Source organism: Pteropus medius, unplaced genomic scaffold (assembly GCF_902729225.1).
Source record: "Pteropus medius unplaced genomic scaffold, Ma_sr-lr_union100, whole genome shotgun sequence".
NCBI classification, from domain to species: domain Eukaryota; kingdom Metazoa; phylum Chordata; class Mammalia; order Chiroptera; family Pteropodidae; genus Pteropus; species Pteropus medius.
Window position 1 is genome coordinate 7,282,988 of NW_024351543.1, and position 24,351 is coordinate 7,307,338.

The window sequence follows — 24,351 nt, forward strand, 5'->3', positions numbered from 1 at the left end:
TGAGAAATGAAACTGTAATGTGGCCCAGAGACATAGACGCCTTTTAATGTACGACGAGGAAGAAATCCCCGAGGAATCAGAATACTCAACATCCACTGTATCAGATCATCTCCGCTCCAAATTTGAACCCAAAATTGGAATAAATCAAATTAGATGAATTGGATGTCTTATATCTATGGACATCTGGCAATGACCCCATCTCTCCAAAGAGATGGCCTCAGCACAGACTTTGGATAACTCCATGTACCTGGACAGGCCTGAATGGACACTGAGTACCTTCACTCCAGCGACCTTACTTTGTCTAGGCCTTTGGAGATGACCAAATCCGCCCCGCTTTACCCGTCCCCCCGCCTCCACCGCCCCCACCGCTTCCATTCTTTCTTTATGTATATTAATAAAGTCAGAACAATTACTTTCAGTTCCTGCCAGCCTAAAAGCAATTCTCTTTCTTTTCTTCAGTCTATCTCATTCTTTCTGTGTTTTTGTCTCAGTCTGTCTCACCATCTTCCTCTTTCTGCCTCTGCCTTTCACTACTTTCCCTTTTTTCTGTCTCTCTGGGTCTCTAGTCTGTTTCACTCATTACATGTTAATATGACACTAGTGGCTAATGTATTTCTTTAATTTCCAAGTTTGGGGACTCACCTCATTATGGTGTCTAAGTACTATCAATAAATTATAAGCTCCTTGAGGGAAGGGCTGACAGGTCAGTATGAGCGGCAAAATATATCTATCTTGTGCTTTACTCCACAATACTTAGCAAGTCATAGATGCCCAATAATTATGTATTGATTGAACCTCTAACAAATTGTTGCTGTTTTCCTTAAGGCCGATGTCATTGTCAACACTGTTCCCACCGATCTTCAGCTTGGAGGAGGATCGCTATCTCGGGCTCTTTTGCAGAAAGCTGGTCCCATGCTCCAGAAAGAGTTAGATGCCACCAGAGAGGAAACAGAAGAGGAAGTGGGTAGCATATTCATGACAAGTGGCTGCAATCTGGACTGTAAAGCTGTGCTCCATGTTGTGGCTCCAGACTGGAATAATGGAGCTGGGTCTTCTTGGCAGGTAAAAGAAGTCCTTAGTTCTCCACTTCATTTGGTAGTTTTAGTAATCTTCTGGCATGGTATAGATCTGTGGTTCTCAACCAAAGTGAATTTATCCTGTAGAAGGCATTTGGCTTATTACAATTGCTTCTGGTAGCTAGGAGGTAGAGGCCAGGGATGTTGTTAAGTGTTCTTCAAGGCATATACAAGTCCCAACAACAAAGTTGAAAAACACTAGCTTGATTGAACCCTGCCCATTTATTGAAATCTTTATTACTTTGCATTAAGAGTCCCTTACAACCAGTTATTTCAGCATAATTGACCCTTAAATGTAGTAACAATCATTGGGGTTCTCCAGGAGTGGTGTCTAAAGATTAGTGGAATAATCCTATAATATAACTAAGAGGTGTGGCCAGAGCCATGGTGAAGAATGAACAGGGTCAGTGCCCTTTTAATTCTCACCTCTACTCCCAACTTTATTTATTTATTTTTTAGAATATAAAAGTAATATATGTATATCACATAAAATACAGAAACTACAAAAGTAGAAATAAAAATTATAATCTAGCTACCTAGAGATAACTTTGGTTAACATTTTACTGTATTTCCTTCAAGTCAATTTTATGCATATTTATTTCTTAGTTGAGATTTCCTTCCAAACATTTTTCGACCTGGATTTTTTTTTACTTAATATAACATTTCCCATGTTGTTTAAAACTTTTCATGAACTTTGCTTTCAATGGAGACACCATTGTTTATGTAAGCATTCCCCTGCTGTTGAACCCTCCCCTTCTGCATGAATTTGAATCATGGAAAGTCTTTTGGAAAGTCCTCTCCCTCTTCTTGGTTTCCCTTTCTGACTTCCCAGGCCCTGACAAAGCCAAAGATAACAGAGAGGGCCTAGTCAGCGTCGCTGGAGCCACAGTTCTTTCTGTTTTCTACCAACTTGAGCCCTAACTTATGTAAATGTATTTTGTACATTTCAGATCATGGCAAATATAATCAAAAAATGTTTGACAACTGCAGAACAACTATCTTTCTCATCAATCACATTTCCCATGATTGGAACAGGAAATTTGGGATTCCCCAAAGCTGTTTTTGCTAAACTAATCCTTTCAGAAGTGTTCAAATTTAGTAACAGTACATGGATGAAAATCTTACAAGAAGTTCACTTTCTGGTACATTTAGATGATGATGAAGGCTGTCAGGTATGATTACATATCTCTTCTGGTCATTCTGGCAAGTGAACTTAAGTGCAATCAGATGTCTTTATAGATCTAAAAATAAGAGCATTTTTTTTACTTCCTTTCTCATAAGTGTTGGTTGCTGATGGGGGTTGTCATATGGCTTAACCATGAGGCAACACTGATAACACATACAAGCCTTGTTAAACAGTTTACCAAATTCAATATAATCTGTAATAAATAAATTTTTAGAAAGAAATAGAAAGTTGTGGGCATAAAAGTCCAGACATTTTAACAATGACTAAATGAAAGCTAAGTCATGGCTTTATCTATAGAGAAAAAGCTAGATAAGAGAAATCTCAAGAATTTACTTATTTGGATGGAATAGAGCCAGTCTTTACAAGTCTATGAGGGTTCAGAGCTAGAAATACCAGTACTGTATTTAGTAGTGGAGAAGCAGTCAAAGCACACTTACCACTAGGACTGCCCTTGTCAGGTGCCATTCCTTGAGAAAGTGTCCCTTAGCTGGTTGGCCCATTCTGAGTATCAAAATTTATTTTTCACCCTTGAAAAAATTCTATTGATTTTGTATAAATTGTGCATACTCATAACAAAAATACAAACAGTAGAAAAGAGTACAAAGAAGAAAGGTACAGCTAGGTTTGAATCTTCTTGGTTTTGCCATTTAAAGATTGAGTGAAGTAACCTCTTCGAATGTCAGCTTTATTATGTGTAAAATGAGCATGGCGATACTACCTCTCAGAATTGTTGTGAGAATTAAGAGAGGATGTATTTGAAGTTTCTAGCACATAGCAAGCTTCAAAACTGGTTGCAGAAGTAGTTAATATTACCTGGCTTTAAGGGCAATTGCCACAACTTCCCAACATTAGCACTTAAAAAGATACCAAATACAATTTTGTTTACTGAGTTCCTAGTTATTCTCAGGAAGATGGGAACAGAAGTGTAGTCTCAGCATGATATAATGTAAATCAGCACTGGTGTTTATTGAGAAAATGCCTAGGTTGAATCACAGCCTTTTGACTAAAAACTCTCTGAAGTAAGAAAAAATCTGTTGAGAACTATTGTTCTGAATTAATGTCTGATGCTCAGTGATATTTCTACAGACCATTGTTATGGTCAGTAACTATGTTTCTTTCTATTCCCAGGCATTTTTAGATCTATTCACTAGACGGTTGAGCAGAAATCCCAAGAAAGACAGGATTCTCAGGGTTGGAGATACCCAAGGTCTGGTAAAGTTGTTCTGCTGAGGAAATACATCCCTTTATTTAGTAGCCCTTCAGTGTTCATCGAAGTCCAGTAGAAAGAGGCAAATTCCCATGAAGAACATATCAGTGGTAGAGGAAATGTTAGAGCATGTTCTATTATCTGGGCACACAAAGAATAAATTTTATTGTTGAGGACCAAATCATCGGTAATGAGGCCAGAATTTCTAAGATATGATCATAAAAGATAACTAAAATGTGCATGGCACACTAAACTTTACTGATTGCTTTTGTATGTATTATATTATTTAAACCTAACCATGGGCAGGTGATTCTGTTGCCACTGTATAATTGTGGAAAGGGAGATCTGAAGAATTTAAAGGATGTGTAGAAATGGCACATCTAAGTTGTAAAGCTTCAGAGTGTAGAGTGGACAATAATATGCCAACATGTTAAAGGGATTTTCCTCAGAGTGGCCTTGATATTGCTGTTCCAGTGGGCTGTGAAGCTGCATGAAGAGCTCATGTTTGGTTAGCGAGCTGTTGTTTAGTATTGGACAAATAACCTAGACAATCCGAGACTTTTGTAAAATTGTAATAAAGGGATCTCCCAGAAGATGAGGATCTCCCTTTCAGTTATGAGTAAGTGGTGGAGACCTTATGTATAGAAGAGGGACTGTGGTTAATAATCATTTATTGTACGCTGGAAATTTGCAAGTGTTCTCACCATACACACACAGAGAAGGTAACTCTGTGAGGTGATGGGTGTGTTAATTAGCTCGATTATGGCAATCATTTCACAATGTATACATATATGAAAACTTGACATCGCATATGTTAAATATATACAACTTTTATTTGTCAATCATACTTTAATAAGGCTGAAAACAAAATCTCCCAGAGATGTCAGCATAAAAGGAGAGTGCACTTTGCACCGTCCCCTTCTTTTTCATGGCACCACAGCAACTTTTGCAGACAGATAGTTCAATCTGATATTTCTGCTTCATCCTATTTAACTGAGAAAATGTAGATACTCCTACTGCCACAAAACATTGTTTTCCAATTTTCTTTAAAAAACAAAACAAAACACCCAGCAGTTTAACAGGCTAGGAGACATGGTAATGTTTGGAATTGAGTGTAGGAAGAAAGAAAGAGTAGAACTGGGAAGAGAATGAGACCCTGTCATGTCTGTTCTTTCAGGAGCTAGCTAGTCTTTCATTCATCTTGTTTCTTTTCAGGTGTCTTCAAGACTCTCACTAACCATAAGTTCACAACGTATGGAATGAGAATTGGGGCGATTACTTTCCAGGTTGCTATTGGAGATATCACCAACGAAAGCGCAGATGTTATTGTAAATTCAACAACAAGGATGTTTAATCTAAAATCAGGTACTTTATTTAAGCAATATACGTGATTGTAACTATCAACATGACTAATGTCTGGGAGGGAAATTGTGGCTAACGTTGCCCTGAGTAGAAGGAGAGGTTTGTAGAAAATAACGCAGGCCCTGGGATCAGAAAGACCTGGGTCGAATCCCAGCTATGCCACTTATCGTTGTGTGGCCTTTGACAGATCACTTAACATCTCTGAACTTCAGTTTCTCTGCTTGCCAAATACCTATTTATCAAAGGAGAGTTAGATGGAGATAAAAGTGATATTAAGTTGGGGTGTACCTGATGCATTGTACTTAGTCAGTGTTGGCTATGAGCTCCTTTTTAGCTCTGAACTATCAAAATTCCACACTTATAATTTAATCAGCTTTCAGTTCCTCTATGTTTATTTCCCTTTTTATGTAACTCAGTTAGTACTCACATCTTACCTCCTGTAATTTTTCTCTTCTTTATACTATACTGACCCATAACAAAATTCAACCTCTTTTTCTTGATTTTCCCTGAAATGTTTGACCACCCCCATTGATATAACACTTTTGAGCGTGCCCTCCCCACATATGTCTATTCATTTATAACTTATCTACATATTCTCTCAGGCTGATATATTTTATGTATTATAAAACATTACTTTTTAAATTAAAAGTGCAAGATAAAACATAAATAGAAATAGAAATTTAAATATTTTCTAAATTGCAAAATATTATGGAACTTACTATGCAGACGTGAATCTGTAGAATACCCAATTTATTAGTCATTCAAAATGCAGACATAAAGAACATTTAATTATTTATCTGAAACATGGTAAATAGAACATATTGCATTTATCCGTGCCCTCTTCGAAACTCCAAAGCAACACTGAAGGAATTAAAAGTGTATAAACCCACAGAGAGAAAAAGAGTTGGAGGGAAAACAACAATGTACAAGAGATAGCAACATATTTTCAGAAGATGGGGAGCAGTTAGCCAGTAGAGATAACCAACATAGAGTGGAGAAAACTTTGTACCTGTAGGAGAGAATGGCAGCCCTTAGAAATACAGGAACTGGAGTCAGCAGGAACCTGGGAAGGCAGGGGTCGAGTAAAGAGATGAAAACAGAATTGGATGAGATTCTGTATCAGTAGCACTTAGACCTCTTGATTCTATCCCCCATCCTGTGCACCAGTAACTTTCTTTGCGCTTTCCTGGCCAGAGGTGGGAGGTTTATTCTCTAGAGAAACTGAACCAGAGAGATCCTGGACTTAACATACCAGGCACAGATGAGATGACATGGGGAGCTAGACTGAAAACAGTGTTTCAGTGAAGTCTCTATACTTAACAGTGAGTGCCCAGCCTCTTCCTGTGGGGCTCCCAGAACAGCAGATGGGCTTATGCTCTCCAGACATGAGATTGGAGGATCGTCTGGGGAACTGAAAGAACTGACTGAGAAACCCACTCTTAAATATGACTGGACTAACAAAGATCACCTGATATTTGAGGAAAACCTCCACCATTGCAAAGTCAGAGACCAAGACAAATGAACTGAAAAAATAGGAGTTTTTGAAAAAGAGATAATTTATAACACACGCATAATCAAAGAGATATAGGTAGAGAGATGACGCTAGATGCTAGATAGATAGATAGATGATAGATAGATAGGTAGATGATAGATAGATAGATAGATGTAGATATAGATAGGTGGAGCTAGATCAGTCTTAATGATCATAAAATAATGAACATTTATCCAGTATTTCCTGCGTGCCAGATTCTGTGTGCTAAGCATTTTTCATCCATTATCTCTTTTAATGTTCATACAACCCTGTGAGGGAAGTACCATGCCAGCCTCTGTGTTACAGATAAGGAACAGTCTCATACTAGATAATAAGTGATGGAGTCAATTCTGACCCGGTTTGTCAAAATGCAAAGTTCATGTTTTCAACCACTCAAGCCAGCTGTCATTAAACGTGACCAAAGTAATAAAGCTACAGCCTTGAAATGAAGATTCATTCGACTGAAGCCAGCCAACTATTTGTCTAAGTGTGAAAAAACAAACCAAACAAAATTAGATAACAAAATCAAAGAACTTAAGTAAAATGTTCAGTTTTGTTAGTTTTGAGATCTATGCATCTCATTAGTATCATAAATTCTATTTTTATATTTTCATTCAATATAATGTAAACTAATAAGCATAGAAAGCAAAAAAAAAAAATCAAATAACAGCAAAAATATCCCTGTACAAATAGAGATAGTAAAGCTGCAGACAGTGGAGACTTTCAGCTCATGGGCATTGCCATCATACTGTGGATCAGATTGTTTATTCATCAGCAATTGGATGAAGGTCGCTATAGAAAAGGCAGTTTTTGAGAGGGGGTTAGCATCAGTGGATTATGCACAAAAAGGGTGAACTGAACAAAAGTCTAATGTACAGAAGCTATGACCACTGAATTGAATTTTAATTGATGCTTTTTACCATTAACATGTCTTGTTTAGGGGTGTCAAAAGCAATTTTAGAAGGCGCTGGACAAGCTGTGGAAGATGAATGTGCTGTACTAGGTATGATCAATAGGCCTACAACCTGTTGAAAATTAGAGGGCTGAGAACACTGTGAGAGAATCCATGGGTGGAGTAAATGGTGAGCACTTTGGAAGAAGGTTGGTTCGCTGGGAGAGCAGACCTAGATGGTATGACTTGGTGGCTGTGGGGGAGAGGTCCTTTATCCCACCATCCCATCTGTTTCTTCCTTCCTGAGTATTAAAAAGAACCCAGGCCTGGGTCCTAATAATCCAGGCTCCACCACATACTGAGGGATCCTGGGCACTTTGTCTAACCTCTCAGAGCTTTGTTTCTCTCATGTGTAAGATGGTTCTACTAATGAGGAATATGTTAATGGCTGCCACGCAGGTGGTTATGAGATCAGAAAGAACAGGGAATTTAAAAAAAAAGATTTGTAAACTGTTAAGTGCTCTACAAATTATTTTTTACTTTTCTCAATCTTGTTCTACATACAGCACGTCATGTAGCAGATTTCTAATCCTTTTATGTATGAATGCGGGAGCCTGGGTAGGTCTGAGGTGTTTTCTAACATCGACCAATTCTCCAATTCTGACACTATCTACCTGGCGTTAGCACCAGATCCCATAAATTAAAGGGCTTCGTCCACAAGAATGCCCCTTCTTCAAATAACCATTTTAATTCTTGGGGGCCACCTGTACTTCTGACTGACTGGCTATAAATTCAGAGGGTCCCACAAACCTCTTCTTGAGTTCAACAATTTATTAGAACAATTCATAGCACTCAGTTAACACTTTCCTTACAGTTACCAGTATATTATAAAGGATACAATTCAGGAATAGCCAAATGAAAGAAACGTGTTAAATGACAAAACTAAAATAATTTAGTAATGAGTTTAACATCCTTTATTCAGGAGAAAATAACCCATGGACAGGGAAGCACAGTGCCTCACAAGCAGTGGAACACTCTTTCTGAGGGACCGTGGGCAAGAGCTAGTTTTATAGATGGTTAGAAGTAGCAACATGGAAACAGAGAGTGATTGGATTGTCTGGGGTTGCATATCTGACTTTATTTAGAAAGATCAAAGAACAAGAGATAAGTATGGAGCCCAGAGTTCACTTGGTGTTTGGGAATTGGCTGACTGGACATACTGTGTTTCTGGTCAAGTGGAGCATCTACCGGAAAATGAAAGTTTGGTTTGAAACTTCAGTTTGCTGATGTATCACCCCAGGCGGGAGTGGACCTAGAAGTTTATTCCAACAGATGTATAGGGCAGGGTATGGGGGAAGAGGAATAGAGCTTCCATGCACTTTCCAGGCATGCCACCCTACCAGCACCTAGATGTGTTTACCAACCAGGACATTCTCGAATCCTGTTGTTTAGGCAGTTTTGTGGAAGTTTCATTATGTAGGCGTGATTGATTAAATCATCAGATTTGTGAATGAGCTCAATCTCTACCCCTTTCCTCTCCCTAGAGGTCAAGGGATGGGGCTAAGAGTTCCAACCCTCGAATGATGCCTCGGTCTTTCTGGAGACCAGCCCCCATTCTGAAGCCATAGCCCCATAACCTCCCCCCACCCCCAGGAGTTATTCATTAGTATATAAAAGATACTCATCTCTCAGGGGATCCAAAAGGTTCCAGGAACTCTGAGCAGGAACCAGGAGTAAAATATTTATTTTTAATTATATCACAGTGGGGAACCTATAAGAGTAATCAAACTATTTATCCTTCAAAACCAGGACTCAACCTTGCAGGATACAGTAGGCAGTCAGCTATGAGTATGATTTGAGAAAGTCATACTGCCCCACATTTGACAATACATTTCCACAACTGACCTGCTATTGTGGCTAAAACTCTCACCTTAATAGCTTTCCTCTGATTAAGATATTTCCTCTGGAGCCAATGAATTCCTGGAGAGAGATCAGAGGAAGGTAATACTGGTCACCAAAAAGAGGACTTTAGCAGGGATTTATGTGCCAGAAAGCAGAAACAGAGAATGAAGCTGGCTGGGTTAGACAAGCTGGAAAAGCCTAAGGAAGCTGCCTGGGAGGGGAGGGTGGGGTGGGTGGGGACCTATTCTCCTCCTCCCCTGATTTGCTGGAAGCCCACCTTACCCAGGGTACAAAAAGGTCAGTGACTAAAAACAAGCCTTGGTAATTTCCATGTGCTTAAGAGCTCTCAAGATGCGGGGAGAGGGGGTCAGTTTATATCCTTTCACACCTTCACACCACAGAATATGTTGCTTTCACCTACTTGAAAAATTAATCCAGCTGAATGACCAGATAAATTGCTCTTCTGGACAGTAGAATGGAAATTAAGAACTCTGGACACTGAGTGCTTGGGTTCAAATCCTGGGCAGTCTTGGGCGGCTGACCTTACATTTCTGTGCCTCTGTTTAATCTATGAAATGGAGAAACCAGTACCTGTGTTATAGGCTTGTTTCGAGGATTGAGAGGATTAACACAGGTAGAGTGCTTTTAAAAAAACGCTCAAAATGTTCAACAATGTAGTTGTTGAGTTACAGAATCCAGATTGTAAAGAAAATGAGCCTGTCACAGTCCCAGGGAGTGAAACCCATTAGACAGAGGGAGGCTCATTTGTCAGGAATTTTCACAGCTTTTTCTGATGTCAGCTATTTTCATTTCTCATAATCAGCATTGCTTCCCGTAAGTAATGTGCTCTGTTTCCTTTTCTTCTCTCTCTCTTTTTTTTTTTTTTTTTGCAGCTACACAGCCTCACAGAGATTATATAATTACACAAGGTGGATGCTTAATGTGCAAGATAATAATTCATGTTCTTGGGGAAAACGATGTCAAAGAAACGGTTTGCTGTGTTCTAGAAGAGTGTGAACAGAGGAAATACACATCTGTTTCCCTTCCCGCCATTGGAACAGGTTTGCAGCCTCTTGTCACTCAAAGATTAGGGATACTCCAGCTTCATTTAGACAGTCTCACTCTTAATGAACTCAAGGCTGAGTCCATGCAGCAGTAGTGTGATAAATCAGAGAGAATGGGCAACATTTCAGACCCTGAGGGCCATTCATGGGGCCTGCGCCTTTTTCATTCATCCTTTTCTTTCTATTAGGTTCCCTAAGTATCTTTCCATGTTTGGCCCTTAACTTCATGGTTTTCTCACTCTTCATTTTTTTCCCCCTTTGGGGATTCATTTGCTCTCATTATATGAATTACCATTTCCATACTGACTCCCGAATAAGTATTTCTAGCCTTCTCCAGAATCTCTTCTGGGAGATTTCTCTGTTACCAGAAACCTAATTATATAACAATCCAAGTTCATCACCATCCCCTGGAAATAGCCACCTCTTTTGAGTTGTCTTGTTTTCTAGTTTCCTCCTTCGGCGGTGCCGTGGTGCTCCCAGCCATCCTGCTATCATTGCTTCTTTGTGCCCCCAGACTCCCAGAGTTAGCAAGTCCTAGTAAATCTTCTTCCAGGGGCTTTTTCAGTTTCAGCCTTCCTTTTAGTTTCCAAACCCTTAAGACCTCCCCCATCTGGTTTACTGTAGTATCTCCCAACTGACTCCTCATTGATGTATTTATTAGATTGAAATGCAGTTACCCAGGCCCTGTGCAAGGTACTGGATGTAAAATCGTAAGTAAGATGGAGTCATTATCCTTAAGCAACGAGCTTAGGTTCATTTTGCTCACAGTTTCTAGAAACACTTTCCTCGTCATCTCTATTATATCAGACAATAATTCGCTCTTAATTTAAGGTGATGTTAATAACCCGCTCCCTGATTCATTCACACCCAATTGCACAGGCTTTTTGAAAAGCCCTAAAAGGGGCCCTGGTAATGCCCTCACAAAGTTCTATGATTTAGTACAACTTTGAAAGTAAGATATTTTAACCACCATGGGTTAAGGCCACTGCTGCTTCCTACTTTGACTACTCAGACTTCTGCTGGCACTGGGTGTTGGAGTGGCTGCAAGCATTTTTTTGAACATGGCTTAGGAACGTTGACTTGGGAATATGATTTTCAACATTTTAAAACTCATACTTTGTGGTGATTTCTAATTCTAAATATTCACTTTAATACATAATTTTATATTTTTAATTTTGTAATCTTTTTCTGAGATGTATACATTTCAAGCCCTGCAAAACGTGGACCCACCCCTGACTGTTTGTTTACCCATTTTGCAGATAAGAACCTGAGGTATTAAAGCACAAGGTGATATAGCCAGTGAGTAACGTAACTACATTTAAAGCCAACAGCCCAGCCTGTGCATTTCAACTATCACTTTTTTTATATTACACTATGCTCTTAATTACTATATTCTTAGCTACCACATTCTTTTCTCAGTTATCAACTGTTATCACTCAAACTTTATAGCTGAGTAAACTGAAGTTTAGCAATGTTGTAGGCTGAGTTGTGTCCCTTCCAACAAAATTCATATGTTGAAATCTTAACTTCCAGTACCTCAGAATGTGCCTGTATTTGGATATAGGGCCTTTAAAGAGGTAATTAAGTTAAAATGAAATCATTAGAATGGTCCCTAATCCAATATAACTGGTGTCCTTATTAGAAAAGGAGATTAGGACACTGATAGGTACAGAGGGAAAACCATGTGAGGACAGAGAGAAGATGGCCATCTACAAGCTTAGGAGAGAAGCCTCAGAAGAAACTAATCTTTCCAACACCTTGATCAGACTTATTAGTCTCCAGAATTTTAAGAAAATGCATTTCTGTTGCTCACGCCACCAGTCCAGGGCACTTTGTATGGCAACCGCAGCAAAACTAACATAAGAGGTATCAAATGAGTTACCCAAGATCACACAGCTCATCAGTGGAAAGCCAGGACATAAACCCAGGCCTTCATCCAAATCACATGTTCTTTTCTCTACACTTTCAATGCCCTTCAGTGAAAGATCACTGGAGCACACACTATGCAAAACTATGCAGCATCTCAGAAAGAGATTCTTAGAAAAGACTTATCCGAGCTTGTGTTAGGTGATTTCGTGGCAGTCTCAAGTAAGTGGGGCTTTGCTCTGGGTTGAATGCTTTTAGGAAGCAGATATAATTCTACCCTTGGCATCTTATTTGGAAGGAGATAAGAGTGTGGCTGAAGCTGTGATTGGTAATAAAGCAGCAATCATTCATATTAGTCGAGATGAGGGGTGTTTGGCCATTTTCGTGGTTTGTGGTTTGGCCATTTACATGTTTTTGTCTGTGGTCAGACATGATTATACAGTGGTCTTGTTTTTGGCTTAATTCATCACAGTCACAGAGTGATTTCATTTGATGATGTTTTGTGAAATTATCTGTGGTCAACTGGAGAACACCAAGACCCAGCTGTGAGTGCCAGATCAGTGACTGAATGTCAGGTGCTACTTAACTCTTTCTCAGTACTGAGAACTGCATTTGCCAAATCTGGTCACATGACCAATGCCAGATGAAACTTCTATTTGTCACTTAAAAAATATATTTTTTCAGGAAATGCTGGAAAAAACCCAACCAGAGTTGCTGATGACATAATCAATGCTATTGTAGACTTCGCACAGAAACATTCTACCCCATCATTACAAAAAGTTAAAGTCGTCGTCCTTGCATCTGAACTGCTAAATGCATTCTGTGACATCATGAAGAAAAGAGAAATCTCCATGTCACCTATTCTCCAGTGTATGTTCTCCGAGACTGCTTGTAAGACGTCCTTTAAAAAATCATGATTATCTCTAATATAGCTTAGAAAATGTTTAGATATGAATGCTCACTGTTTCTATCAGTTTCAGGACTTTACAAACAACCTCCTATAATGCATGGGATAAGTACAAGAACTGTGGAACACAATCTCCTGTCAACTGATTATTCTTCTGAGGGACAAAATTACGCTCAGGAAACAAGAATAGCAGATGAACAGGAAGAGGATAGAAGAGGTGAGAAAGAAGAAAGAGGGGAATAGGCGTTGAAAATCCTAGCCAATAATCTCATTTTTCCCCCTTGGTGGTTGATATTGAACCTCAATGCCCCTCGTAGCTATGAACTAGCTGATCAATACTGGTTTATTGATAATCTACCTCTAGAGAAGTTAGCCTGAGAACAGAAACAGATGTATGAAAAGAATGGCCAGAGTCATCTGGTTGTACTACATCATGAGCAGACCTGCTCCTATGGTCTGGCTTTGCCCTATTTTGTGACTAGAAATGCAGTCTCCTCTTGAAGTTGCCCTTTTTACCTATTTTGAGCACTTACGCAGAAAGCACTGTGAGTTAAGAGGCATACCTGTCACCATCAGCCTTCCTCAACTGAGAATTGTCATCTGCCAACACGAATTGCAGTTCTCCCTACACTTATTTTCCGACAACTATTCTCCTCAATGTGCTACAACACACAGTATATGTAAGAGCTCCACACACACACATACAAAATAAATAAAAATAAAAATGATAGTTGGAACTGTTAAGGCTCTTACAGTAGCAAATAATAGAAAAACTAATTTATACTAGCTTAAGCAAAAAATGGATTTCCTTGACTCACATGACTATAAAGTCCAGATGCATTTGGCTTCAGGCCCAGTTTGATCCAGGTGCTCATGTGATATCATCTAGATCCTGACTTTCTTTACCTCTCATTCTCTTCTCAGCTGTGTTGTCTTTATTATTAGGCTTCATATAGTGAAAGATGGCTGCCCTCAACTTCAGGTTCATATCCTTGTATGGTAAATTAGTCCAACAGGAAAAGGCGCATCCATTGGTGATATCACTTACCAGGAGCCTGATGCCTGGAAACAGAAGTGCCATTTTAAGGCCTGAGATTCCTTCTGATTGGACCAGTTATGGTTATCTTTGCAGCCAGGGAACTAGAATTACACTAATTGGCCAAGCCAGAGTCACATGCTCTGTATTTGAACTGGAGGAGATCACTATCTGAAGCAACTGGGAAGGGTTATCCCCCAAAGGAAATTCAGGCTGCTCTTACCAGAAGAAGGGGAAAAGGATGCTAGACAATTGAAAATAACACATATCTACTGTGGTATCTAGGGAGATATAAATCAATATTTTCCCCCTTTGTACTTAAAAAAAAGAGTAAAGTGTAAAGCCAAGGGCATTTTTCTGAAAGAAAGACGTTTAAATCACACCCTTAAGCCACACCAAACTGTGCTACCTACCTTACCTGTGAACAAAAAGTAAAGAGGAAAATTTTTATATAACTATAAGAGCTGTAAGTCATTGTTAGTAAAGTAAAAAATAAAGTTAAACTGATTCATCAAGAATTTAAATTGACGTATGAAATTTGAATAATAAAACAGGAAAGTTAAAGAGAGAAGTAAACAAAAAGTGACCATATGGCACTTGAGGCAAAAACAACAAAACTGCCTTACATGATCTTTGTTTTTAGATAAAAGGAACAATACAGATGAAATGTCAGATAAAAGGAAGTTGTTAGAAAGATAAACTTCAATTTTAGTAAGAATTTATCACATGGACTTCTTTAAAAGAGAACTTAAAGAAGATAACTTTGAGTTTCATTTGAGCAAGTGATACACAATTACTTTTCCAATGTATGTTAAAGCTGTTTATTGAGTCAGAGAGCATGTTTTGAGCACCAACTCAAAAACATATCAGATATCAGAGATATAGATTTGAGAGTCATGTAAGTAGGTGGGAGTTGAAGCCATTGAATGTGGATTTAATTATCCAGAGAGAGAAAGATGAAGACCGAAGACAGAGCCAAAATTCCCGGTGTTTAATCCCAACACCACGTGAGAAGAGGGGGTTGGGGTAGGGTGCACAAGGAGAGGTGGCAGGAGGGCCTTTAATCTGAGCATCAGGAATGGAAAAAGAGAGTGACACTTCCCTTTTAAAAAAAAAATTTATAGGAAAAGGGCTCAGGAGAGTGCCTGGCCAATACTTAAAGAAAGGTGGATATCACGTTAGTTTTTATGAAGCGCTGGGCTGCACAACAATAGGATGCGACTCTGTTCCTTACTTTAATGGTGGCCTTCCATGTAACATCAGATACTTGAGCACCCAGTTTTCCTAGGACTCAATTTTCTTGTCCTTAAATTGTCTAGCCAGGGTCACCTTTTGTCCATATGTAAAGGAGGTAGCACAAGTTGGTGTGGCTTAAGGGTGTAATTTTAAAAAGTCTTTCTTTCAGAAAAATACCCTTGGCTTGACACTTTACTCTCTTTTTAAGTACAAATACCTCTGGGATGTATTCAAGCTTAATCATTTTTTAAGAATAATCAAGCTTAAAAAGATCAAGCTTAATCATTTTTTAAGAATAATAACTAAATATTTATAAATAGCATTTGCCAAAGTGCTTTCACACCCCTTATTATATTTTAAACTTGTAACAATCCCAAGAGGTAATAAAGAATGCAGCTCTTATCATTTCCTGGTTACAGGTTGAGGCTAATCAGGTCATCTGACTCCAAGTGCTGGTAGTTTTCTGCTCTGCAACCTCATAGCATGAAAGGAAGACAAGGTCCAAGAAAACATTTCGCTTACTTCCCAGTCTTGCTTGCCGCATTCAGAGAAAAGAAAGTAGCAGGTCCACGAGGACTCTGAGGCCTAGGACTAGAAATGATTAGGCCAAAAGATCTGGAAGGGACGGATGTGGGGGAAAGAAAATAACTTAATTTGTAGAAACTACATATCTATCATGGGAAACTTCTCCAGAAAAACTCTTTGAGAATGGAATTCGAAAAGACCTTCCATATTGGGATTAGATGCTTCCCTTTGTCACCAAAACTCTGTTCCCCGAATGGCCTTGCTAAACAAGAAGGGAATAAGAGCCCTGGTTCCCTCTCTCGGGCCAGGTATATCTTTCATTGGAAATAAGTAAATTGTGGCTTTGTTTGTAAGGAAAAATCCTTTGGTTTTTATCTAGGGTATTGTGCCTTTTTGTGCCATTTTCTTCTCTAATAGAATCTGTTCACATTTCTACCAGTCATGCCATCTCAACACATTGACGTGTAGCCCCAATGTGTTAGAAGTTTCTGAAAGCCATTGGAAAGCAAAGGAAAACTTTGAACATCACCACTTTATACAAAAGCATTCACTTAGCACTACCATTATTTTCTTTATATAATGTTTATTTAGTGTGGAAGATGGGATACAGAACAATGTGCTTTAAATACCTTTAGCAGGGTAATTATGTTTCAAAAGAAAAATAATAAAGAACCACACTAAATAAGACTGATGAAAGTGAAAACATCAGTAAATGAGATTTCATGTTTACTTATCCATTTCTCATGGAACTAATTCCATAGAACTTTCTGGGAAAATTATAATTTTAAGCTACAGTGAATCTAAGTTTATCTAAATATTTTAGATTTAGGTAGACCATTAATTAACTTGTATTAGTGTCAGAACCATTCATTTCATCTGTGTTTACCAAATTGAGGGTAACAAAATAAGCAACTGTAAAATATGTAGCTTTATTCCCCTCAGCCACCCTGAAGACCAAGATTAGATGAATGAGAAAAAAGTGCATAGAAAATGCCTTAATGTTTAGAGGTTCCTAGAAATGGATGTCATGTTTTTACCAAATGCTAACTTTCCAGATGATATTCCTGAAAACTGGACTGACATGAATCAGCGGCTGACCTGTGTGATCCAGCTACAACCTGGACAGTCAGAATATAACATGGTGAAGGACAAGTTCTTTCAGACTTGTCATTCTTACAGAATAGAGAAGGTAATATTGCATTTAAATTTTACTTCTTTTAAATATTGAAGAATTAACATGGAAGCCATCTTTTTATATATCACTCTTCCTGTGTACCTTACTATATTTTAATTACTCACTCGAAATCTATAGACTTCAAATCTTGATTCATTCATTAGCAGTATTGAAGAAGATTCCCAAAAGCCACATGTATATGTTTAGACATTTTCACTAACAATTCACAAACCCACTAAAACTGATTTTAAAAAGAAATTTATTATAAATTAATGAAAAGTCCAAAAGTAGGATGGTGTTTGGAGCAGTTCGATCCAGTGACTTACCGATGTCATGGATTCAGTTTCTCTGGATTTGCTGTCCACAGTGTCAGCTTCATCTGAAGGCTAGACTCCCTTCGTGATTATAGGATGGTTGCTGGTGGCGATGAAGGGGTCTCAGCATCCCCCATTCACATCCTGTGGTAGAAACACTGTGTCCTGTCCCACAACCACTAGATAAGAGTCCCAGGCTTTGTTTTGAGTGGATCACTCTGCCCAGTCTGTGTCGAGGGTGTTCCATACGCTGATTGGCTTGGACCTGGGTTATTGGATCCCATCATTGTGTGCTGCCATCATGAGATTACCCTGACTCATTTAACCCAATTAGGATCCATCTTAGAACTATAGGTGGGGCCAGCCTCACCCAAACCAGGAATTGCTGCACAATGAGGATGAAGTGGAATGAGTGTTCAGAGATCCCACGATGTTCAGTATGCTGCATAAAAGTATTAGCCAGTAAAGTGTAGGAGTTTATTTGAAGGTCCTTATCATACTGTGGATATCAGAGCAGGGTGTGCCATCCTAATAATTTAAAATCAAGCTGATGCTTCCATAAAACTGTGCATGATAGCACTTATGAAATTGTGCTTTGATCACCTTTCACATGCTTGACTCCCCCATTTGACAGTGGACTTCATAAGAGAAGAGTCACATCCTACTCATCTCTGTATTCCCAGTACCTAGCATATTATAGGACGCAATACTATTGAAGGAATTTAATTGAATGAATGAAAATTCCTGAGAAAGAAGGAGAATCAGAAAAGAGAGACCCTGGATAAAGGACAGAATTTAAAGGAGATACTTTGTGATGTTAAAAGCTGTTGAGAGTACTAGAACCTTGCTTCCATTATGTTTACCCAATATCTGCAATGTTCTTGGCTTGTATTCTTCTATCATATCCATCTGAAGAACCCAAGCTTTGGATTAATTCCATAACCTACCCTCTCTCCTACTGTTCCTAGATAAAATCATTACTGATTCATGGCCCCCAACCTCAGCTGGACCCTCCAGGTGCCTGGAACCCTTCCTTGCTTCCTCCAGTCAACTCCATCATGCGATCCCCATTCCAAACCTTCATCACCCTCCTTGAGGCCTCCGTCACTCTCAGCAAAATAACTTTCCCTCCTGCTTTTATTACTTGACTTCTCTTTGACATCTGCTGCAGATATCTACTCCATTCATCTTCAGCCTCTCTTCTGCCATTGTTTCTAGAACATTGTTCACTGAGATTTTCTGCTCTCTCCTTAGACATAGATTATCTGGACCCCTTTCTTATGCTTTCATACTACATGTCCATTCTCCTAACCCATCCCTTATCACTCTGAGGGGTAGTGATTTATTTTCTTGCCTCTCTCCTTCATGAGACTGAAAGTTTCTTGAGGATAGAGACTCAACACAGTGCTTGATTTATATTAGATATTTAATAGATGATTGTTGAATGCATGTTAAATTCATTTTCTAGAAGAAATGAGAACCAACAGAGAATAATTTTCTGAAAAAAGTTAAAGAAGGACAAAATTTCAAGGAGGGGCTGGTTCATGGTTTGAAATGCTGTTGATGTTTCTGGAAAGAAATAATTATTAGATTAGACAATTATGAGGTGATTTGAGATGGTAATTGGAGCAATGCAGAAGGAACTATTATTGGGATGGATATGGAGATCAGACGGAGTTAAGGAAATAATTATTAAGTAATTAACAAATTTTTTAGTAGAAATTTGAATGGCAGTATGTCTCTAGGAATTCCAGGGAATGTATGATATAGGTAAACAATTTTACATAAATGATAAGTTCTGTTATATAAATAAATAATATTAATTAAGCACTATTACAAAGCCTAGATACTTGTAGCTATCCTTTTTCTAAAGGCAGAAAGCTACTGTTAAGCAATATTTTAACTTCCACGGCTGAAATCTTTTAAAAGAAAGTGTTTATTGGGCCATTGCTAGCAAGAAAAAAAGACCAGGTCCTGGGGCACGAAGTTCCAACCACCAGCAGCAGTGCCAGGTGAAAAGGCAAAAGGTCTGCCATCCTGAAGTTGGCGAACATTTTTTCTACATCGATTAGAGGGGAGGAAGATGGAAGTGTTCTGAAAGAATTGACATTGACTATACATAAAGGAGTTGGGAGAAGGGGAAGCGGGGCTAGTTCCAGGATAAGTGCAGAGTCCTAGGGAAGAAGTGTTTGCTCCTTGGGATTGGTTGTGGGCAAGTTTGGAAAGTTCATCTGCAAAGAAGAAGCAGAGGCTCCTGGGATTTGATGGTGCCTGGCTATTCTCTCTTTTAGATAATTTCAGAAATAGCCACTTGGAAGTTAATTCAAAGATTCAATATATACTCAGGAATATGAGCGGTCTTGTTAGCTGCGCCCTGCTTCCCCGTCCTTGCCCACTCCAGCTGTTAACTGGCTAACTGTTCTGTTTCTTTCTCTCACTCTCTAGCCCATTGTAATTTAATTTGGACCATCTCAGAATTATACTCCTGTCACTACTTACTCTCTGAATTTGCTGTTTATTTACATTTTCTTTTCCTTCTCTATATTGCTTACAAACACTATGCTGAGTGAGCTCTAAGGTCATTTCCAAAGTGTGTTGCTTTTTTGTCATTTGCAGATTGAGAGGATACAGAATGAATTTCTCTGGCAGAGCTACCAGATAAAGAAAAAGCAAATGGACATCAAGAATGGCCTCACAGATAATGAGAGAATCCTCTTCCACGGGACAGATGCAAACTCAGTGCCACACGTTAATCAGCATGGCTTTAACCGCAGTCATGCTGGGAAGAACGGTAATGAAGCACATAACCTGACTATCAGAACGAAATGAATGGTATTTCCAGTGTCAACTATTCATACCCTAGCAGCATAGAACCACAGATAGCAGCAATCTCGTCACTATCAGGATAAAGCTCATTGTGTTTCACCCGAAAGAGACTGGCAACCTTCTGAGGGCAGATTGAGTGAATTTTTTAAATGACAAAAAGTGTCTTTGGTTTCTAAGAACCACATTAAAATATATATATATATATATTTATATTTATATATATATATTTATATTTATATTTATATATATATTTATATATATTATTGTCAGGTTGGGCATGGTTCTATTTACTCTGATAATTTTGTGTTCTTAGGCTTTTGTTGTTCTCTTCACAGCTGTGGCATATGGAAAAGGAACCTATTTTGCTGTTGATGCCAGTTTTTCTGCTAATGATAAATACTCCAGACCAGACAGCAACGGGAGGAAGCATATTTATGTCGTACGAGTACTTACAGGACTCTACACACTTGGACGTGAAGGATTAATTACCCCTCCATCAAAGAACCCTTACGATCACACAGATCTGTTTGACTCTGTCACAGATGATATACAACATCCAAAGCTATTTGTGGTATTCTTTGATAATCAAGCTTACCCAGAATATCTCATAACTTTCAGATGTTAAAAAAATAGAGTTTTTAAAAAAAATCTCTAAGAGGTGATTTAGTCATCTGTTTATAAGAATAATTCATGGAATTTTTGCCTTTGCCTTTGGCTTGTTTACACAGATAAAAATCTCTGGTAGGTGCTGAAATGCTAAAACAAAATCCTTTTAAAATGCTTTATTGCAATTTGTAGCTTTCTTATAACTTTCTTCTGAGCATATGGATGGGTAGAGCTGAGAAATGTAAATGACACAATTATAGCTGCAACTATAGATATCAAATCCATAGGAGAACAAAGAACACACTTCTTTTTTCTATTGGAAAAGAAATAAGAGGAACCAGGAGTCCTCGGTTCCTCTCTGTATAGGCCTCGCAACAGGCTGCTTTAGCGTCCTCATGACATGGCATCTGGCTTACGCCACAATGAACAATTCAGGAAAGAGAAGGCAGAAGCCATAATGTCTTTTATGACCTAGCCTCTGAAGTCATACTCCATCCTTTCCACAATGTCCTACTGGTTACATGAATCAGCTTATCCAATGTGAGAGGGAATTAAATAAGGCAGAGACACTAGTAGGCAAGGATCACTGGGAACCATTTGGGAGGCCTTATGAATGAGTGAATGAATGATAAATTGATAAAATGTTAGCAGTGAAAAGTCTGCTAGAGATCGTCTAGTCCCACTGTCTCCTCATCTTTCTCCCCCAACAACCCCTCACCCCTAGGGCAAAAAGCTCTCGTCCCTCTTCTTGACCACTTCCAGCACTCAGCGTCGTGAGGGAACTCGTTCCATTGTGGGATGGCTCTAAGTATGAGAAAACTCTTGTTTACACTGAGTTGAAATCTGTTCTTTTATGTCTATTAACGGCTGATTACTGTCCTGCCTACACTGACACAGAACATATCTAATTTTTTTTACAGATGGTAGCTGTTCAGATTTATTCCTTATATTACAGTTAGGTAAATTCCTAAAATATTTAGGAGCTTCTTTAGCCTGAAACATTACATTTTAAGAGTTGCAGACATTTAAAAGTGTTTACATAATCGTAAATAAAGCACTTGCACAAGAGTACAGAAATATATGAAAAAAGAATTCTCTCTTACCAAACTCCATCATCCATAACTGCAAGACGCCCAGGAAACCACTGTCAGTGTTCTCGTGTACTGCCTTCTAGTTTCTTCACTTAATTTAATTAAAATCACACTTTATTTGATTACTAATTATACAACACTCTACATTTTTCATTTAACATTACAAGTATTTGTCTTATGTTAATAATTTTTTCTGTAAACAATCTTAATGTCTGAGTTATTCATTATATGTTTTTCTTTTTATGCATATATAATAATAAAGTTTTAAGTGTCATATTTACTTATAGTTTAAGAATCCATATTTTTTTGCAATATATCTGTGTCATTTTCCCCATGTTGTTAAATACCTTGTACACCATTTTAATTGTATTTCAATGTATATTTTTACATATATGTCATGCCAAAATAGGGTACTTAGATTTCTATATAAATGTATGGTTGGAAGATGAGACGCAAAGACCATAATCTATCTTTAATGAGACACCACTCCCTGAATTTCTTGAGGTAAATATAGTCCTAGAGAACAATGCAATGTTAAATAATACTCTGTTACCACCTGAGCCTTGGTTCCCAGTCCCAGGGTAGAATTCTAATGAGCTAGGCTAGAACATGGAACAACTCCTTTCCCTTAGGGTAGGGAAGCTCTTACTTACAATGTAAACTGCTCTCTTCTGTATCCTCTGATGCTGTTCCTCAGGGACTCCTCAGTTTACTTGGCTATACTACTTCAACACGGAAGTCGTGAGTATAATACATCCATATTATTAAAGTTTTAATGGTTCCTTGAAGAACAAAATATAAACCAATTGATAATCACATAGTTATAAATGCTACGTTCTATCAGTCTAAGACTAAATCATGTCTTTTCGTCTTTTAAGTTCATCTCCTTCCCAGCTGGCTTGGCATTCTCTATCCGTATGACCAGAATGGTCTTCACTTCTCTCCAAAGAACCCACTGTTTCAAGTGAATTAAATCAGAAGTCTTCTCAAACTTTGCTGTTTACTTAAGAAAATGGTTTCTTCTCTATGGATTTCCACAGTTCGGGTTGATGATACTTGAGTGATCGAAGACCATATGCTACCATTCTGGACTCTGCTTTCACAGAGGGCTTTGAAAGCTCATATATCTTCTGTTTATTTCTTTTAACATTTTTCTCCTTCTCATTCCTTTTTACCCTTCCAGTCCTTTCCCTGACTTGTGGAAGAACGAGGAAACACATTCTGCTTAGATTAATCAGGGGAAACATTTTTGTTTTTTTTCTTTCATCTACAATTCAGATACCAGATGTGTGGGGTTTTCCCCACACTAAGCTATTTTCTGTGACAGCAGCTGGGTGTCCCACAATTAATTCAATTTTTATACTCACTGTCTGGAGATAGTGTCAGATCCCACAGATTAAGAGCTCAGTTTCACCAGACTGCCCCCCACCCCACCACACACACACACATTACACACACACACACACACACACACACACACACACACACCAATCATAAGTCCCAGGTTGTTACCTGTACTTTGGACCAACAGGTTTCCACAACCCCTTCCTTGGGTTTAATAACTTGCTAGAATGGCTCAAGGAAACAGAACTCAAGGAAACACGTACTTACATTTACTGGTTTATTATGAAAGGATATGATAAAGGATACAGATGAAAATTTACATAGGGCAAGGTGTGTGGGAAGGGACATGAAGCTTCCATGCTTGCTCAGAGCAAGCTACTCTCCCAGCACTATCATGTGTTGACCAACTAGGAAATCCCCTGAACCTTATACCTTTGGGATTTTTATGGAGGCTTTATCACATAGGCATGATCAATAATTAACTCAATTTCAGCCCCTCTTCCCTTTCTGGAGAATAGGCAATGGGGCTGAAAGTTCTATTAAAAAAAATAAATAGATAACTTCAACCGGATTGGAATAGGGAGGACCTATAAGAGGCGCTTTCATGCTTACATCAATGGCGAAGACCTCTTAACTTCCTTTTCCCATCTATAAAAGAATTTCCTCCTTATCCGTGCTGGTGAACTTACACATGACTTGCCACAGCTTCATGTTCTGGATTGCAATTCTCCCCTCACCCCCAAATAAACCCTTTTTGTTGGAGGAACATGTAGCTGACTTTTTGCTTAAGGTCAACAGTTCCAAGCTTCTGATTATGGCTTGGTCTTTCTGGTGACCGGCCTCCATCTAGGAGCCTACCAAGAGTCATCACATTAGAGCAAAGACATTGCCACACCCAGGAAATTTCAAGTTATTTAGAAACTCTGTGTAAGGAACTGAGGTCAAAGACCAAATTTTAGAACAAAGATGCTCTTAGTGCTATTATCACTTAGAAAATTAGACCGGTTTTAGCTGTGTGCCAGAAACCACAGGCAGAGACCAATATATATTTTCTATTGTCTCACAAGAACCTTGGTCTTTACCACACTAATTAGTAAACATATGAAGGAAATCTTGTAATTAAGCTCACAGAAAGAATAACTTAATTTTAAAAGATCTTTGCTCTAGCTCCTTCTTTGTTTATATTATTTTTGTGGTCACCAGGAT

The 24,351-nt window shown here is 38.5% G+C and overlaps 1 protein-coding gene across 6 annotated transcripts in view; it reads left to right on the plus strand.

Annotated features, from left to right (window-relative positions):
• The window catches only part of PARP15 (poly(ADP-ribose) polymerase family member 15), a 34,270-nt gene extending 12,189 nt beyond the window's left edge, over window positions 1-22,081 (plus strand). For 5 of the 6 annotated variants that reach the window (XM_039843195.1, XM_039843192.1, XM_039843194.1 and 2 more), the window contains 11 exons: window positions 826-1,062; window positions 2,027-2,248; window positions 3,391-3,469; window positions 4,685-4,834; window positions 7,303-7,365; window positions 10,050-10,217; window positions 12,771-12,977; window positions 13,061-13,210; window positions 16,846-16,979; window positions 19,895-20,069; window positions 20,440-22,081. In XM_039843195.1, coding sequence (XP_039699129.1) covers window positions 826-1,062; window positions 2,027-2,248; window positions 3,391-3,469; window positions 4,685-4,834; window positions 7,303-7,365; window positions 10,050-10,217; window positions 12,771-12,977; window positions 13,061-13,210; window positions 16,846-16,979; window positions 19,895-20,069; window positions 20,440-20,729 — 1,875 coding nt within the window. In that variant the 3' untranslated portion in view covers window positions 20,730-22,081. The remainder of the gene's footprint in view (window positions 1-825; window positions 1,063-2,026; window positions 2,249-3,390; window positions 3,470-4,684; window positions 4,835-7,302; window positions 7,366-10,049; window positions 10,218-12,770; window positions 12,978-13,060; window positions 13,211-16,845; window positions 16,980-19,894; window positions 20,070-20,439) is intronic. The other variant, XM_039843193.1, reaches the window with a different exon arrangement.
• Window positions 22,082-24,351: the final 2,270 nt, after the last annotated feature.